Here is a 20,978-nt window from a genome sequence, read left to right as displayed (position 1 = left end):
TTTTTTTGGGTTTCAGTCCCCTCTTTGCAACATTTGAAAGTTCAGTCTCCTGCGGAGTTTTTTTGGGTGGTAAAAATCAAAATTTAAATCAACTCAAACAAAAGGCTAAGGCACAACACCTTGCAAATGGTGACCTGCGGAGCACGTCTCAGCTTGCCGTATGGACTGTACTGTGGCCAAAAAGACCAAGGTGTTTAACTTTGCACCTTGGTTCGCCTAGCATCCAGGAATAACTTGGTGCACTTTCTTAAACTAAGGACCATTCATATTATTTTAATCTATATTTGGGTGCACTAGCGAGGGAGTTTATTGCTATAACACTATCTGAGCATCTCTTGTTCAACTGTAAAGGAGCTAACAGGATGAAACAAAAATTTCCAGTTTTTCCTCAGAACGTACAGCGATGAAAAAATATAATTGAATATAACTAGTTAACAATCGAGAGCCGAATTTGTTTCATGCTGAAGCTGTGCCAAATTATCAACTGTTTGCGAATTCACTGTCTTGAGCTAGGTGTTCAACTATCTCGGTGAAAATGGTTATGCTTGCAAATTATTTAAGTAGCAGCATAAATTAAATTTGATTTCATCGTCGCCAAAAACGTCCTTGCTGTTTCTGTTCTTGCATTCGCCTGCAGCATTAAAGAATTAAGTAAAATAACTCTTAAACGAACTTTTAAGTTATAGCAAATAACAGAACAATTTTTCAGAATTATCCAGCAGGTAGTCCATAATACCAAAATAATTGGTCAATGGGGTGGTAAATAAAAGTAGGAACAAATAGCAGCAGGAAGAAAAAAAGATAGAAAATCGACTTTCACACAGCAAGGAATAGAAATAATTACTGAAGAAGAGGTGCCAAAAAGAAGGCAGCAGGATCCTAAACATGGGATAAATTTTTTATTTCAAAGAAAGTATTTTCAGAAACTTGATAATGCTGTCAAAAGAAAAAATAAATAAAAAAACTTGATAACGAAATCCAGCTAAAAAAAACCTGAGATCCACAAGTAATTAAAGAGGGCGTCAATAAATGTCAAAGAGCTTGCTCAAGGGCAACTTCAACTCTACGTGAAGCCTTAAGCCCAACCCAGTCATGCATCCCAATGGTTAAAGACGGGAACAGCACAACAGCTAAGCCCTATCCCCCCTCAGCTATATAACGAGGGTCAATCCATGCTACACATAGCTTTACTAGCTAAGCAGCAAAGTTCAGGTAGTCACCAACTCCTACCTTCTGCTGAACCAACAGACAGATATGACACTTTTATGTATTTTGCAGTTTCAATTAGTCACTGGTCTTCTAATAAAAGTAGTGATATCGTAGCAACATCTTAAACAAATTGATCCTCTCAGTGACTCAGTCAGAAGCACGCAGCATGCATCATATAGATAATGCAATTACATATCTTATTGGCAGAAAATTCCAACGCCGATAGAATAATACTAGTGAAAAACTCAGTTATTAATAACATGATTTGTCATCAATTATGTTCAACTGCCATATTCCACAGAGTTTTCAGAATAATATCTCAGAATTTTTCAAAGACAGGATCATAAACAACTCACATACATGATGCAATGATTAAAAAGACATTTGATTTTAATGACTTAGCTTCAAACTCGATACGAAACTAGGGTTATAATCTAAAGGGAGGTATAAATAATTGAATATCATGGAACTACAAAAGTATTAAGTAAATTTTTGTCAGAAGTATTTTGGAAACACAAACCATTAGTGTCACCTGTCTCCTTCCCCTATGATATTTTGATTTTTTTTCTTTTCTTTTCTATTCCATTTTAAGTATTGTTGAGCAATTCTCATTAATAACCTATAAGTTTGCCGATTATTAAACATCACATATATCCATGTGTTTTTATTTAGTTCTCCCTCCATATTTTATTACTTGCTCCATTTCTCCGGACATGGAGTTTTAGGAGAACTAATATAAAATATTATTTTATGATGGACATGGGGTTGGTTGAACAATAAATAAATCTGAAAAAGTAAAAGTAGGAATAAGTAAAGAGGAGAAAAAAAATATGAAAAATATTACAATATGATATGAGAGGACCACTAGTGGGGAGTAAATAATAATATATTGTTACAAATTTCAAAAAAGGAAATGGAGCAAGTAATTAAATATATCCGCAAAGGAAAGTGGAGCAAGTAATAAAATACAGGGGGAGTATTAGTTGTATATAGCATTAATAATGATTTTTTGATGATAAACAAGTTATATAATTAACTATGGTAAATTAAATATAAAAATAAAGTCTCCCCACACCATTGGCCCCAACCTTTCTCTGTCCTCAATCTAAATTCCCTTTCTATCTCCACAACCTCTTCCTCCCATAATGGCAAAAAACCCCACCACCATCACAAACAAAGAATACTTTGCTGGCAGATTGAGGTGTTACTACTTTGGTCATAATCAATCAAACCCATCCTCCACCATATTCTTTATATCAAAATTTTTATTAATCAAGCACGATCTATTCATCATATTTCTGTTTAAGAACTTAACCTTCATATTTCTAAAAATCCAAACTGATTTATCACTTCGTTACCCTCTTAAGCCTTAAACATAGATCTGTCCCAAATTCATTGTAGGTAGCTAATGTCTTTTCTTTTATATTTCCCCCTTAATACATAAATGCTCCCCCCCTCCCCCCCCCCCCCCCCCCCCCCCCCTCCCTTAAGTATTCATACCTCATAAGTAATGCACTAACACACATTATTATATTTCAGAGGTTTTACTATCAGTAGCCTGTGCGGCACAGGCAAAAAAACTAGTTCTCTGTAACGGAGCAGAGCTACAGAGGCAATGTCAAGTAGGCAATTAACCAATTAACCAGTAATAAATTGGCTATTGTAGGGTTTTTTGCATGACTAGTGTAAAATAAAGAACAAATACAACACAAAAAGAGGATCTATCGATAGTTTATTCATGTTGTAGGTTCACAAAGTATTCACAAGAAATAGTTATTTAATTACGGAAGGGGTAAAAGGATCAGTCTGTAATATCTTTTCTCTATAATTTTCAATCATGGCTTAACTAGGGTGTGAATGTCAGACTTCTGTATCAGTCCGCAATTCTTAACATAGATAGTATTTGATTGACTCCGTTTCGGTTTTTTAAGGAATAAGAAAAGAAATAACAATCTCAAATGAGACATGGATCTAATAAATAACAGACGAGAAAGACTAACACAAGATGAGTATCCCATATGGCCATATGACTCTTTTAATTTGATTGGTCCCCTCAACCTCACTTCACTTTCCCCCATCAATTCTTAACATTTGGCGACAAGACTATAACTGTCATCATATTTCTCTCTAAGTAATAGAATTTTTCCTCATCTTCATTTTGTTCTTTGAAAGAAAAAAATAACAATTCTTCTTCATTTCTTCTGGTAAACTGATGATTCAATTTTCAGTTCAAGGGTTTCAACTGTAAAGCCTAGATTTTAAAACTTGGGGTAATGTGGCTAAGAGACAGATCAATGAGATCATTTTGGGTACTTAGAAAGAGGAGTCCAACTTTTCTTATCACTGTGTCATGTCCCAGGTTTTGAAGAAAGCCTCAGGAATATACCAATATACGAACCCAGGTCATGTCATGAAATCACGTTGTCAAAGTTGAGTCCAAGCAAATGCAGTTCCTAATTGTGAAATTAAAAAATAAATATCAGCAACTAGAGTCAAACACATTTACAAGGTTCATATCCAACCTTTGGTGCTCTTTAGAGCGTTCAATAAACTCCTTCGGAATATCTTTTCCTTTATAGGATGCTAACACCTGGCGGATATCTGATGGTCCACTCCGGGCTACAACTGCAACCAAAAAAGCCAACAATTTAACAAGCTGAAAAACTGACTAGTAAGCAAAGCACACTTGAAAGGTGTTTGACATAACATAAAGCATACTCACATTCAAGAAATGGAAGAAGATCCAACAGAGTAGTATCATCCACATCATCACTTTTCCATGGCTTGATTTGGACACAATTATCTGGCTGAAGACAGTTCTCTAGGGCATGGCCACTAATATAAATAACCTTTTTAGGATCACGGTTCAGTTTGGAAAGGTCCTGCACAATAAATAGAAAATTATAATCCTCCTACAACCTTTATAATAATTTTTACGATACGGCCATGAAATTAATAAATCATGATAGCCAGTTAAGTCAGTCAAGACAAATTTCAGAGCTGATAAATGTATATGGCCTTGTGAATGGGAAGATATATTTATCTAACTGGACTTCCCCAAGAATTCCTTTTTAAGATGACATTCAACAATACATTACAAGGCCTACCTCCTCCACTATATAATTGTAGCAGGATAATTGTGGTGGAAACTCCAAAGAGATTATAAAGTCATATGTTAAACAAAAAGCATTTCACATATTCACCACATAATTACACTTCTTAAAGTTCCACCACAAATGTACTTCTCATCAAAGCACTAGGTTAAGAAAGTAAAGTTAAGGAAGCCTAAAAGAATCAGATTAACAAAAAATAATAAACAACGAAGCAGCTGGTTTATTTTATGGTTTAGAATAAGAGATTAGGAAGGAGAATGTTTTAGTTCATTTTATATTTTTTATTTAAAAAAAGGGGTTAAAAGAATACGGACATGCTGTGTTTCAATGTTCTCCTATAAACCACTCACCAGATTGGAAAATTTTTAAAATTAGTTTGGAAATGGGAAAGCCATATTGACTTAATTAAAGCACACAAAAACATTACAAGAACGACCTATGATTCTTGTCAAAAAAATAAAATAAAAATGAATGACCTATGATGTACTGTAAATCTGAAATTTGATCAATTGAGTTAGCTCAAAGATATTACAATAATTCAAGTCAAGGAATCAATCGGATGGTAATTATGATGCAGAAGTTTGGAAAAGGTCAATGAAAGATGGAGAGGTAGAGGAGCAAAACTCGACAAGACGAAAAATGCAAGGGAAAAAAAAGGCAAAGAAAGAAAGAAAGGGAGAAAGAAAAGGGGCGGGGGGGGGACTAAGTGACACAACTTAATCTACTTCAACTTCATTGATGGGACTTGCCGAACATTTACAGGGAGAAGATTTCCAAAATATTGTGGAACATGGAGGCCTGGATACACCAAATTGCCACTCATCTACGGATCTATAACCCCCTCCCCCCCCCCCCCTCTCACGGCCTCACCAAAACAAAAAGTTAAATAAGTCTAGATAAAGTTATCAAAATCGAAATTATACTTTGAATCGAAAGGGGCTTTCATAATCGAATTGTAAGATTCTACGGACATGCATTATCAAGACGTCATATTCAAATTTTATTTACTACCTCCGTTACATATTAGTTGCAACTTTGGGTATTATTTGTGAGAGATAAATATTCCAAAGTTGCAACTAATATGTAACGGAGGTAGTAACATATTTAAATTATAGGTTAAAAGCCTAATTATTAATAGAAAATGGTTAACCCACTAAACAACCAATAATTAACAATTTACATTCATAAATAACTTTGTTGTTTTAAACTTGTAAGGTTTTCGCTAGTTAAGATACATAGTAGAATCGTAACTCGAATCGCATGGACATTCATGAATCTTGCAATCGTAAGATTCTAAGATTTAAATCAAAATGTTAATAACTACGGGTCTTGCTTACAAGCAGGGAGGCGCAGAGTGAGAGTGAGTGTGAGAGTGAGTGTGTGTGTGTGAGAGAGAGAGAGGGGGAGGGCAACATACAACTTATAAAATACGAAACTAAAAAACTCCCCTTGAACATGGCAGCGAGTCAAATCTTAGGTTTTTTTTATTTTTTATTTTTATTAACGATCATTCCAGATATTATTCCATGTAAAAATGTGATGCTCTAAGCCCTAATCTTACTAGCATAAACCTTTTTCTTTTACTTCGGAAAATTTGATTTAAATAATCCGACCTTTGCGCGATCTTATTTTATTAATCCTACCTTTTAATAATTCCACAATAATCCAACCTTTTGGGGATGTCTATTTCATTAGGCTAAGGTGACCTACTACTTGTTCCTTACGTAATTTAATTTCTTTTCATTTTTAATTTTTTTAACCAAAAAATGAGGAATTTTTTTTAAAAAAAAAAAAAAATCAAACCCAACCACTAACCAAGCCACCCCCCCTCCATGGCCCATCTTATACTTTCCCGACCACCCCCACCCTCCTGCCGCCCCTTCCCCTCCCTTTCCCCAAATTTCCGACCACCCCCGGTCCGCCTCTGTCCTCTCCACCCCAAGCCCTCCCCTTCCCCCATGAACCAAGCCACCCCCAAAACCCCTTTGCAACCCCGATCCCAGCCACCTGAAACCGACAAACCCAACCCCGTTCCCCAATTCGTGGTAGCTTTAGAGGGGGTGCGGCGGTGGAAAGATGACGGAGAGAGAAAGAGGAAGGGGTGGGGTGCGGAGGTTGACCGGAAAGGGAAGTGGGGGCGGGAAGGGACGGTTGTCGGAGAAGAATAGTGCGCCAGTATGGAGGGGAAAGGGAAGAAGAAGAAGAAAAGGGAAAAATGTTTTTTTTTTTTTTTAAATAATAAAAAAAAAATAGATTAAAGTTTTTTTTTAAAATAAATTGAAAAATAATTCTTGGCCAAATGAAAACGCAACACGTGGCAGACGACTTGATGTTGTAGGTTAAGTGACCTACTTGGCCTAATAAAATAGAACACCGCCCAAAACTTGGACTATTGTGGAATAATCAGAAGGTGGGATTAATAAAATAAGATCGCACAAAGGTCGGATTATTCAAATCAAATTTTCCTTTTACTTTTATTTCCTGTTCTTTTTCTCTGGTAGTCTAATCCCATCATTTATGCCTAGAAAACTTGTCGTAGTTAAATATTATTCAGAAATTTTGGTTAAGGTAAAATGAGAGTCGTTTCACAATTTGAGGTATAGATATCATGACGGGGTTCTAAAGTAGCATCCCCAGAACCATATCATCTTCAGCCTAATATCAAAAACAATAGGTTCCATGTTCAGCATCATTCTGATCTAACCATGTCTTCCAAAAATAAGCGAACGATAGCAAACCCATAGGACCATTGCTACAATACCTAGATTCATGATTAAGGAGACAAAATGAAAGCCAAACATCTAACAAAAAAATCCAACACAGAACAAAACACTGTCAACAATAACAGAGAGGGGGGATGGGAAGGGAGGAGTAGAGAAGGAAGACAAGTGTTATTTTCAATTCGGAAATAGAAATGTATAAAAGACAACTGACATTAAGCAAGTGATGAAAGCAGAATTATACTTGTAGAACAACAAACATGTGAGAATAAACAAATAAAGATAGATGACAAGGTAGGTAGCCAAAACAAAATGAGGCATACCAATTATACTTTATGTTAAAAAGAGGAAACCAGAAACCCTCACATTAAGATGACGTCAAGGTGATGCAAGCACAAGGTATACAATACAATACTACTAAGTTACACTGTTCATGGTTGAATAGAAATTTGTTCAACCAAACCCTTTTCAAACATAAAAAAATAATTAAATTTAAAGATAGCCCTAGTTGATTCAAATTGACAAAAAGTTCAACCTTGTATAGAAAGGAGCAAAAGTAGGTAGATTTCTCTTCTTGAAAATGACATGGATATCAACTTTTAAATTTGATGTAAACCAGAAAGGCAGAAACAAGATGGTCTATTGAATTTTATTTTACTTTTCCTTCAGCAATTGATATATTCAAAGGATGAGAGTGCATGATTTAAAGAACAAGTGCTAATAGATAGAACCCTACCCTATAATGTTTCCCATCCTTATATCTTGTCGCAGCCCTAGATAACCGATGAGCTATGCAGTGCTTCTCGTCTAATCTGTCAAGAACGGGGTCCACATACTGCACATGCCAGATACAAACCAATCTCAAAAACAATTCTCTAATAAAATCAGGGAAGTAGCAGCGAAACAACAGAGTAAAAAAAAAAAATCACCATTGACAAGTTGTCAGAATACACAACAATTTCAAAATATTGCGCTAGGTGCTCAAGAAAGGCATCAACACCTGGCCTCTTAAAAGTTCTCCAGCCCCTTTCACGCTGCAAAGAATACAAAGAAAAGAGAAAAAGTTGCTTAGTTCAGACGCAATTTTCATTTCGTTCCACCAAAAGCTAAGAATGGAGCAATGAGATTTTTCCATCTATAATTACAAAAAAGCGCTCATTTATAAATTTTTTTCAATAGAATATATAAGCTCAACTAATATATAACATCTATACACATAATATAATTTAATTGGAATACAACTACCGAGAATAAAATTTCAAGTGGCCAAAAGTTAAAGAATAAATCTTACTTACATAGACAGGTAAATTGAAACATTGCACCAACAGCATACTCTTCTTTATAGTTTCCTTTATTAGCCCCGAGGAGCAACGGATGGAGAAAAAGCAGGTTAGAAAATATTACTTCCTCTATCCCCTTTTATTTGACAATTTTTACTTGTGAAACTATTCACAAAGTCTACTTTGACTACCTTCGGTGATTAATAGTTATGTGGGATCTTGTTGGAATCGTCTCAATATATACTTTTATTTTATCAACTTTCTATAATTTATAATTATTGATAATTAGAGATACTAATCGTTGAATTTGTGCATTGGAAAAAGTGATAAAAGAAGTGTGACTAAAACAAAACAAAGGAAGTACTTCCTCCGTTTTCATTTAGTTACACCAGTTTGACTTTTGCACTATTCACACGCTTTGATGCGGGTACATGGAACTTAGTGGAGGAGGTCGAAGAAGCACCACATGTTGCAACCCAAAGCCGTGCTAAGCTCCTTGGTGATCATCTCTCTGGATTGACAATCATCATGGTTGAATGATCCTTTTATGTAGTTTAGAAAAAAGCCCCATGGGTTCTAAGTGTTGGTCAAGAAAGAGAGCTTAATTCACACTCTGCTTTGACTCTCTATAATGATTAATCCTTGAGAAAAAAAATACAATTATGTCGGATTTTGTTAAATTTGTCTCAATTTACAAGTACAAAATATCAATTTTTTTTTTTTTGACCATATTTATAACAAGAAGTACAAGGGATTGACATTACGTAGTGGCAAATCTGAAATGAAAAATGTTGCAACTAATAAAAAACAAAGGAAGTTTACTAGGGTCGCCAGAATAGATTGCCTGCACTAGCCAATAGAATTCAACTCAATTTCAGGTGTGCATCAATTTTAGGTCTTACCTTCCAATCAGAATAAACTAAAGTCTCGTTCAGATCCACAACAAGTGTAAATACATGTTGCATTCCAGGTGGCAAATCAGGAAGTAGCTTATCAGACAACGGTTCAGTGAAACCCTGTCATAGAGTAACATAAAAAAAATTCAAAAAGTGTGATCAAAACAGAGTTCAAATTAAGAATGATAGGAATTATATTTGGATTTCATAGTAGCTTACTCGAACTTGATCCTCAATAGATCTCCTCCAATCTAAGTAAAGTTCAATTGCTTTGGCAGGCACTAAAATACCAAACAAGATAGAAGCTTATAATTATTATAATAATAATAAAAGTCTGATACAGATCAGAAAAATTGCAAAATTGACACACATTACCTTTAATATATTTCAAAGGAAAATTCTCTCTCTCTCACTGGTCACCATATCTATAATATGCTAGAAAGTCCAATATGTGGCATCTCCTGTCCTCAACTTATGAAACACACAAGGTAATTGTGGAAACAAAAATACTTTTGAGGGTATGGGCAAGATTATAGTGTGGGTCCTGTGGGATATAAGAATCTCAAGTATACTATTTTTTTATACACACACAACTACCTCAAAATCAAAAGATCACTGGTCACCATATCTACAGTACACTAGAAAGTCCATTATGTGGCATCTCCTGTCCTCAAGTTATGAAACACACAAGTTAATTGTGGAAATAAAAATACTTTTGAGGGTATGGGCAAGATTATAGTGTGGGTCCTGTGGGATAATAAGAATCTCAAGTATATTACTTTTTTATTATGACAACACTATAATATTACCAGTACTATATGATTTCTATTTTAAATTACAATGTAGTATTCCTGTCTCATTCTTGTGTACTTGATCATTTCTATGAAAAAATTAGGGTCTGCCAAAGACAACTTTTATCCGGTACTTTTTCAAAGGTCAAGCTCCATACATTATGAGATTTGTGACTTCCACCCTATTATCTGGTGGCATTAGAGTAGAGCTTTTCAAAAAACAGATCCATTGATATGATCACTGATTTTACCTCTTGACTCACAAGAAATAGCAATAAAAATAGTCACAATTGAACCAAAATAGCATAATTTATGGTTCACATCGGCCACATGAAACTGATATTAGCTAGCATAGTAATGATGCATAACAAGGCTTCTTATTCCAACTTTATTATTATCCTACATCAACTAAGTGCTTGTTTGGTTGCACCATATTTCCATGGGAACTCAAAATACCTAGGATATACATCTTTGCAATGTTGTTTGATTGACCAAAAAGTACATAGTGGAGGAATTTGAATTTCAATAGGAGTTTGGAATTCCCACATAATGTAGCAATTTACTCACACAATCCTCCCTATGTCATTCAAAATTCCTAGCAAATGTAATTTCCCTAGTCTAAACCAAACACATTACAGCTAATTCCTAGGAAATAGATAAGGGAAATTAATTCCCATGACTTGTACATTACCATGGGAAATTAATTCCCATTGCAACAAAACAAACACTAAGTGTGGCATAGCCCATGGGTAAGACATGGGTACAACAGAGGATTGGCAAGGTAGGTAAAGGATCCCAGTATCATAGAAATTGGTTTCAATAGCTTTAGAGGATAATTTATTTGACATTGCTTTAAGCCCTTAATCTAGTATAAATTATCACACTCATTTGATAATATGTTATATCAAAAAAAGAAAAAGATCATTACTTTTTCCCTATAAAAAAGAATAATCCAATTAAAAATTGGAAAAAAGAGAGAAAGAAATATACCAACCACAGCAGTGTAATGCCCCAAAGCTTGAAATTTCTACAGAAGAACACATATTGAAGTTTCATCAGACCAGCGTTTGACATCATTAATGATCATGTAACAAGTGTTGTTAACAGTGACTAGAAAAGATAGGATACAGAGAAAAGATCTTAAATTTTTAACCCCATAAGGATAAAAGTAACAAAACAAAGACCAATATCCTGTATCCCAACTCTCCTACCTCAGCATCATTGCCTCAGTTAACCAGATATATTATCTTCCCACAAACAACCATGTTCTATGTTGGACATAACTGAAGTAATACCATGAAACTATAAAGAATCTAGAAAGCAACAGTAAGCCAGTACTCACGTTGATAAAAGATGCGTCATCATCTTCAATGTGATGTTTTGCAGAAGCTCGGAATGCTTTTGTTTTCTCATCTACTTCTTCAAATGTGTATGCTGCAAACAAAACTACCATAAATTCTGTATATTTTACAGGACACTTATCTATCACACTAAAGTTTACTTTTTATGAAAATTTAATGGATATAAAATCCATACTTTTAACAGTATAAGTTTGATAGCACTTACATCCCATATGAGCTTGCTAAATGCATTTAGCCCATCACAATACACAATAAATAAACAATATTTTAAAAAATAAAAATAAAAATAAAAAAGGTGTTCTAACTGATTTTCTTGTTTACACCTTAGATTTTCACAATCTCGTTACTCAATATTGCAATCTATGTGGAATTTGGCAGTGTCACGAAGATAGATGAAATCAAACTAAGTATCATTGATTCATCGGCCATATGAGAGCTAGAATTTAAAATAACATATTCCGCATTCTAGCTCTATCGAACTATCATTTCCTTGCAGCAAAAAGTTGTTTATACATCGACGTTCAATAAAAAAAAATACATTGTCGAAATTCATAACTCTGCCAATTCAACAAACAAACAAGACCTCAAACTACTCCAACAATGCGTAAACTAAACCAAACAGCTAACTATTTTATCCAATGGGGCAAACCCCCTATTCCACGGCAAAACCGGGAGAGGGAGGGAGGGAGGAAGTGAGGAATACAGGCTATACAGCACCAGACCAACCACCCAAAATCGCCGGACTTCCTTACTTTTTTCTGGTAATGCAGCCTTAATAAGTAGCAGCTGTGCATTTACCAAGCAATTCAATTTGCAAAACCACAACATTAACATAAATCAACTAAAAGTGAACGAAAGATCAAATCAAATAATACAATAATTACTCGCAATTAAAATTATTTGACTTATCTTATATACCTCTAAGTAAAAAATACAAAAACACATTAAAGAATCTAACAAGTATAATTTGTGAATAGTGTCAAAGTCTATAAGCGTCAACTAATTTGAAAAGCGAAAGTATAAAATAACAAATGTATAATCGGAAAAGAGAAATTGACGAAAGCGAACCGTAAGTGGCATAGCCAGCAGAAGCAGCAGCACCAGTAATGGCGGCAGTAAGGCCGAATTTGAGGGCGGTGAAAAAAACGTTGGAATTCTTCGGCGGAGAAGATGGAGGAACTTCGTTAGGTTGAGAAGAACCAGACGATAAAGGCGGTTCTTTGGGAAGATTTGTGCAGAGGAATCTTTGGGAGATAATGGTGTTAAGGTTTTTGGTATTGGTGTTAATGGCGGATGATTTTGAGAGTCGAGATCGAAGTATAGAGAACGACATTATTGTAAGTGGAGTTTGGGAAATTTTGGGGTCAATTTCAGAGGGGTTTTACACTAGGGCTTTTTCGCCGAGGGGAGAATAATAACGTAACAATGTTGGAAAAAAATTACTTGCATTAAACAAAAATAAATAGGAAAATTTGTCAAAAAAAAAAAAACATTTAAATGTTATATAATATATGTATTTAGTGGATGCCCATTCCCTTATGATAATTCTAGGATATTCTAGATATATTATGTTTATTATTTTATAAGGAAACCTTAATTGTATTACATGTATATATATATATGTACTCCTACATCATTGAGTAATAATAATATCGATCTATTCTCTCCCCTACTTTTCCTCTTTCTCTTTAATTTCATAATACGTTATCAGCACCAAAGCTCTAAGCAATCGATTAAGATTAAAATTATATCATAATCGAAAACGGTTGCTATTGAGATATTGGTATACTATTAGCAAGGAACATCCTACAAATTGATGGATTATGAATCAACCTTGCAGTTAAAAACTACTCCCTCTATCCCTATTTATTTGCTCCATTGCCAAAATTTGAGTAAAACTTTGAAAACTTTGACCATAAATTCTCGTTATTCTACAATAGGTAATATAGTCGTGTGGAATCTTGTTTGGTTCGTCTCATTGTATATTTAATTAATATTAACTTTTTATAATTTTCTCGCGTGTAAAAATGGAGATATAAACGATTTAACACGTGTCTTGGAAACTATGAAAAGTCAAATAGGGCAAAAATAAAGGGACAGAGGGAGTATAATACAACACAATATTCCTAGCGTGATATTTAGAATTTGATAGGTGACATCGTGCGATGATGATCCATGAAGCCATCGTGAGCCGATTATCAGGGAAGTTTCCTCACAATTTCATTTATTTTAATTTATTAAGCTTTGATTTTACAAATTATATTTGTTATGTGCCTCTTTTATACATGTTATATTATTATGATGTACTGTTTTGTTATGTTGGGGTTGAATTAATGTTAATTATAATTAAAAGTTAGTGTAACTCACCTTGGTGAGTATGTTCGGCAAAATACTTTTATGTAGCCTATATGTGTGTGGCTAGTATATAATTGACTTGTTAATTTACAGTTTCTTTACTTCTTCTAGTACCATAGATTAAATTTGGAAGAATTGTGAAAACCACAATTTGTCCAATAAGAGAAGAGACGATGCGTGTAGATTGTTCAACTCATTGACGAAAACATCTTCTATTCTGATGATTATCTAATTTGCTACAATTGATGCCAATTATCCTAAAAAGCATTTCTTATAGTGCTTGCCCCGTGTATTTGAAAATTGGAGTCAGCAATATGAACGCATCTAATTGCCATGACCTTAATCGAAATTACGGGCCCCAAATTAGAGAAAGTCCACTCGAAATTGTTATTTGTGTTGTTAAAGTATACTTCAAAAGTAAGGTACGCATTTGCTATCATATTCGTATTATTGATTTGTGATTGTTATGGTAATTAAATATAGTTAGCAGTAAGAATTAATTGGCTAATGATTGTCATTATTTTTTATTTTCAATATTGTACCGATATTTATATTCTATAGAGTATCAGTAAATTATTTAACAATTTGTAATTGTTATGTTAAATATTGTGGCATGTCGGCACTATTCCAATTAATCAGTTAAGGTATCTTGAATTTTGTACGATTTTAGTGTGTCATGCATACAAAGAAGTACGTTACGAAGTACTAGAACTGCATCTAGTTGGATTAGTCATCTCCTTGGTTGTGGTGGACTTTAAGAATAACCTAGTTTTCTTGGATAAATCAATTTGGTTACTTCTTGGTTTTATGTAAAGTATAGTAAATGAATTTTGCCATTATAATTTTTCTAATTTATGATTTTATTTGCTGATTTTGGGGTTATCAAACTTAATTAGCTTTATCACATGATTTTGTTATGTTTATGTGATATGTTTACTATTAATAATCTAAGATTATCTATTACTCATCATCATGATAATTTATTATAAATATATTTATCTAAACTAGACCCTAAGTCTTTGTTTATAATATTTTTCTCATGGTATGTTTATATCTTATACTACGTATTGTAGACAACATGTGTTTTATATTGGTTTAATGCTAAGGAAAGTCAATTTAGTTTTGATTTATTATGGAGTATTGTTACGATATAATTTCCTAAATTATATCCCAAAATTAGAGGATATACTTCACCATTTAGGAGATGTTGATAAAATTTGTTTACGCAATTCTGGGAGATAATTAGGTGAAATTTATGTAAACTAGGAGTAGATTGATTATGCACACGTGATCCTTGGCTTGAATCAAGGACACGGTTACGCTTTATTTTGTTATCACTTGATAATATATAGACAAAGAAGTGGAATAAAAAGGCAGAAAAAAAAATTGAGGAAAATTTCTTAACAAGTATACATATTTAATTATATGCCTAAGCTAACTGCTCAAGAAGTCTTGTTTTGATCAAATTATGTGATTATGATGAGTATGGAAAACATCGTGGAATATTTTTATGGTAATGCATTGAACTCTTTAACGATGATTGTAATATTATTTGTACTTTTATGAGTGATATTACTTACACTTGAATGACGCTATAATTTCATTGACCTCATGAATAATAGGTTTAAAAATATTTACGTCATAATCAAGAACTAATATTTATGAGTATGATTTGGTTTTTTTGATGATATGTAGCATTATATTGTTTCTAATTACCCTTATAAGTGAGATTGCTAATATTTGCATGATGTCATAACTTTAAGTGAGTATTGAAGATACATAAATTACTAGATTTACTCACTCTATAAGTGAATGAGAGTTCATGTGATTGAAGGAAAGCATGTTTGCATGATGTTTTCGTGATTACAATTCATTGAAAAGCTCAATTAGAATTGCAAACATGATTACATATCAACTATTGGACCAAGAAATAATGTTTATGAGTTTATAAAATGCAACATAACATTGAGAAAAACTTTACATGATCAACGTTTTATTATGCCCATAAATATAAGAGGTTTCGGTTTTTTTTTAAGATGAATGTAATTGGGCAAGAGGAACATGATTAAATGTTCTATAAGTATAATTTTATTTAAGCATGTTTTTGCTAAAAGGAACACGTTACTTGATACATGATATTGCCAATAGAATTTATGGCTTAAAAGGGGTAGGGATTTAAAGGTTGTTGGATTGATTCCATACCCCCATATGCAAGGATTAGGGGGAGATTGTAAGTAATCCTTGCACATAAATAATTAAATATATTGATGGTCAGTTTGATACATACATTAACTTAAATATCAACGATTTATCTAATAGAAGTGGCCACATGTTAATTATTTATTTTGAAATGATACCATCCTGAAGATGGATATAAATAAATGTCATTGATTATATACTAATTGTAAATGCTCCAATTAAAATTGATGTCTAGAAGAACAACATCAATTGCTGATGAACCTATAACATACCTAAAGCGTGATAGATCAATATGTTCCAAAGATAATTAAGTATCTTTGAAAGGGAAAGGAGCCATTATTGACAATGAAAAATTTTAGGAAGTGATAAATTCCATTACATTTCTTGAAGAAATCACTTTTAGTAAAATTCATATGTTCCATGATTATATGAAAGACTCCAGAAGAGTATGAAATGTCCAACAAGATTAACATGTATCAAGTTATAGTCAAAACTCTAGTAGAGTATGAGTAATTATTGGATAAAATATTAGTTGATTGTCTTGTCAATTGTATAAAGAAACACATGTTGATGTTCTAATATCACATCATACTCATGGCCATGCATAAAGTAAGTTTAATAAAGTGATCACTAGTGTTGGAAAACCGACTAGAGTTCAATTTCAGAGATGTGATTGGATGTGATAATTAAATTAGGCCATTCAGGTTCAATAAATACCCGTTATGGAAACCTGAAGTTTCATTTGATAATGTATTGACACTCTCTCAATGTTAGATATATGAAATGAATTGAATGGCAAGATATAACATTGAGATTGAGCTATAATAATATTTGTTGATGAAAATTTCAAGAGTTAATAGGTTTTGATTTTCATATATACGAAAGAGCAATAGGTGATTAGAAGTTCACCAGAATAACTTATATATTATTGTCAAGTATTAGGTGACCAGAAGCTCACCAAATACACTATTTAAGTCTTCAAAGATCCGAAAGATCACCACCTAGTAGAATTACAAGCAAGTGATTTACGCTTGTATACCAATTCTTTTGATTGGGGCTATTATATGTCAGCACATAAAAAATAGGAGAGGAAAGAAAAACGTACAACTGCACAACACATGTCTGCCCATTGACATTGATCTCCAGAAGAGAAAATATTATGGAAAATGTAATAAAAAATACATATGATATGTAAAGTCAATGAATAAATGATTCTTCATTGAAATTGTTCTCCAAAAGAGATAAATCTTGTTTAATACAAATTTTTGGAGAGATAAATTTTGATTGTGATCCTCCAAATGAAATGAATTTTAATGAAAATTTATATACTAAGTTGGTATAGAATTAGACGCCCCTATAAAAAAGAGATATTTTACCAGCTTAGGGAGAGATGAATTAACAAAAGTTGGAAAGATAAAAATAAATAAATAAATTGATGATCCCTATAATGGTAGTTTGAAAAGTTACATGCCAACTTTTGTCTATTATCAAGATATGTTGCACATTTATGATTTGATTTGTATTCGGTTATGACTCATGTTGCATAGCGTTGAAGATACATTTTGGTCATATTATGTGTATACATTGAGATAAAATCTTGCAAATTATACTTGAATCACTACACCTGAAGTGTGGGTTGTATGATCGGTTCCAAAATAAAGATATGATATGTGGCAAGATAGTGTAGTTAACACTTTTAATATTGTAATAGTATATAAATACCATAGTGTATGAAATACCCCAAAAGTGGTATAGATATCTGAATTATTACAATAGATGGCCTATGACAAGAAAAGTTATGATGGTACCAATGAAAAATGTATTCAGATATCATTGTCAAAGTAGCATGCAAATTAAAATTGTACCTTGAGGAATTATATGTGATACCGGTATATGATGGAACTGATAAATAATGCATATGCATGATATAATGGACTAGTGAATAAGGGATATGAAATATATGTCCATTTTTGATGTCGACATGAAACTAAAATAATATATCAAAGTTTTATCATGGACTAGTTAGAAAATGGATTTATGAAACCCACACTGTAAAGTGTTTGCATTTTTGAGTCTTTTATATGAATTACTCATTGTATGTATAGGATGTAGTTTGATGCATTACTCATTATATTTTGTTTAATGTTTTATCATGAATTCTACATCTCATATTGCATGCATTAGTTCTATACAACAATTGTGTTATATGTGAGTGTTTATGGTATAACAAGTTTATAATTATGATGAAGGCTTACAAGAAGTAATTTATACTTCGATGGGCTTATAAATGTGATGAAAGTTTATATGATGACGATCCAATAGCATGTTATGAATCATGCATGAAAAGTTCCCGCAGAACTTATATACAACGTATTCAAATATCTAGCCCTTCAAATTCTACATTCTGAAAAATGACAATGTTGATATTGTTATCAAGCTCATGGAGAGTATTGGTGACTATGTTATTGAAATATCAACCTGAAGTTTAACCAAGTGAGAGTTAAACGATTTTTATATTCATTGGAAAACTCCAGTATAAAATGCAAAATGTCTAAAGAATAATAGTAATGAGCTGTATTGCAGTAAGGATAATCTTCTTATTGTCCAGAAGAACCATGAACAAAGTATATAATAATACTTATGTTATATTAATACTAATTCATATAAGCTTAGATAATGATATCAAGATATCACGGGTTGCCATAAATTATTATCAATATTTGAATATCAATAGCTACTTTTACGACCTCCAGAAGTAGGCATAATTTTGATTGTAAGGCAACTTGAACCAAAAATGTCATATAAGATAGTGGTAAACGCAACATAGGTATTGTTCTCACAAGTATGGATAAATGAAGATGCTTTACAGTGAAGATTCAAGTTTGATTGGGGAGGATCAACTATCAAGGAATGTTATTCAGCTACAAGTGTGAAGTTACTAAGCCATTGGATTCATTACATTGGAAGATCTCAAGTTATGCATTTATCAGGGGGAGAAAATACACGCTGCACTCTTTTTCCCTTAACCATGGTTTTGTCCCACATTGGGTTTTCCTGGTAAGGTTTTTAACGAGGTAGCATGTCAAGGCGTATTACGATAGTGTTGTACTCTTTTTCCTTCACTAGGTTTTTATCCCTTCGGGTTTTCCCTAGTAAGGTTTTAACGAGACACACTATTCGATAATGGTCATCCAAGGGGGAGTGTTATATAATATATGTATTTAGTGGATGTCCATTCCCTTATGATATTTTTAGGATATTCTAGATATACTATGTTTATTATATTATAAGGAAACCCTAATTGTATTACATGTGTGTGTGTATATATATATATATATATATATATATATATATATATGTACTCCTACATCATTGAGTAATAAGAATATCGATCCATTCTCTCCCCTACTTTTCCTCTTTCTTTAATTTCATAATATTAAAGGCATTATTTTGCGAAAAAAACCTTTAAAAACGTTTTTGTTTGAAAAAAATCACCACGTTCATTTTTTTTTTGCGAGAGGAACCTATTTCTTTAATTACCCATTGATTAACTTAATTACACTCTAATTTCCTCTCATTTATTCTAATTAACCTCTAACTTACCAAAATACTAAATAATTAGATTTAATTTATATATATACATAAAAAAAACCACCACCAACCAACCACCACTTCTCCTTCTTCCTCCCTTTTCCCCTCCCATGAGGCAGCAACCCCATCCCCCACCGGACCTACCATCCAGATCCTCCCACCTCCGGCAACCTACCTCCACCGCCGGTTGACCCTCCCTTTCTCCCTTATCCCCGTTGGTGACCACCACCTCTCTTCGAATTTTTGGCTCTTACTTACTCAAACATGCTCAAATCAAGTCCAAATTAATTACAATTTTCTTCTAAATCATCCTAGCATCACATACATACATAATCAAAACCAAAACAAGTATCAATTGCAAGCAAGATGCACAAAATTAAAAACCTCCAAATTGATTTTCTAGGATTTTTCAAAATCAAGGAGGTGGTTGTCACTAATGGTGATAAGGGAGAAAGGGAGGGTCGGTCGGCGGTGGAGGTAAGTCGCAAGAGGTGGGGCATCTGGGCTGTGGGTATGTGGAGGAAGGGGTTGATGCCAGGGGAAGGGGAAAGGGAGGAGGAAGGGAGGGGGTGGTGGTTTTTTTTTCTTATATAAATCAAATCTAATTATTTATTAATTTGGTGGGTTAGAGGTTAATTAGAAGAAATAGGAGGAAATTAGAGTGTAATTAAGTTAATTAAGAAAATAGGTTTTCGCTCGCAAAAAAATGAACATGCTGTTTTTTATTAACCAAAAAGCTTTTAAAAGGTTTATTTTTGCAAAATGGTGCTTTTAAAAGGTTTTTTCTAACAAATTTTCCAAATAAAGAATACGATTATTGGTCCATCTTTCAAAATTAAAACGACTTTTAATTATCGCAAAATATTACTCCGTCTTACGATACAAAGGGAAAGGGTATGGGTACACTTGGTGTACATCGGCTTTGAACCGGCCTAGGTAGTTCCCATCGTACCATCCTTATCTGCTTATCGGGAGCAGACAGCGTGGAATATTGTACATGAAAGGAATGGTGTCCTTCCAACAAGTGTATTATTCCGATAGAGGGTTCGGAATTATCGGAAAGCTAATTCTTTAGTAAGGTCAAGTGATCGGAATGTCTAGGTGGAGGCCGCTTCCGATCAGTAATATTAATGTACAATTAATATTACAGCTTAATCTTGACTGAACCCTTCGGGTCACACCCAATCGAGTAACCGATCCGAAGTGACGAATCAATCCGAAGGATTAGATGAGTCGTTAGAGTATTACGAACAAAGACGTCGGATATCGAGCTTAGAGCGTCGAAACCGAGCGTCACAAGTTGAGTCGAATTTAGAATTCGACGAGAAGCGAAATCAATCGAGTTACAAGTACAAGCCTAGCCGTAGCCTCGCATTGGCCTAACCATGCGAGTGCTAGGCTAGGCAAGACCCATCGCAAGCCAAGCATGCTAGGCGTGCTGGGCCCTTGCGTGTGTGCTAGCA

At 33.6% G+C, this 20,978-nt stretch overlaps 1 protein-coding gene across 1 annotated transcript; it reads right to left on the bottom strand.

The window, feature by feature from the left end:
- Positions 1-268: 268 nt before the first annotated feature.
- LOC110692617 (mitochondrial import inner membrane translocase subunit TIM50-like) lies at positions 269-13,050 on the bottom strand. Its single transcript, XM_021869646.1, has 10 exons — positions 12,439-13,050; positions 11,352-11,443; positions 11,000-11,036; positions 9,438-9,499; positions 9,225-9,338; positions 7,972-8,076; positions 7,779-7,877; positions 3,932-4,091; positions 3,732-3,834; positions 269-631 (listed from the first exon to the last, which is right to left on the bottom strand). The coding sequence occupies exons 1-10, from the start codon at positions 12,701-12,703 to the stop codon at positions 586-588; spliced, it is 1,083 nt and encodes a 360-aa protein (XP_021725338.1). The 5' UTR covers positions 12,704-13,050; the 3' UTR covers positions 269-585.
- Positions 13,051-20,978: the final 7,928 nt, after the last annotated feature.

This window comes from Chenopodium quinoa, unplaced genomic scaffold (genome assembly GCF_001683475.1).
Source record: "Chenopodium quinoa cultivar QQ74 unplaced genomic scaffold, ASM168347v1, whole genome shotgun sequence".
Classification (NCBI taxonomy): Eukaryota; Viridiplantae; Streptophyta; class Magnoliopsida; order Caryophyllales; family Amaranthaceae; genus Chenopodium; species Chenopodium quinoa.
The sequence above is the reverse complement of the archived record's forward strand: the minus strand, read 5'-3'. Positions and strand labels throughout refer to the sequence as shown.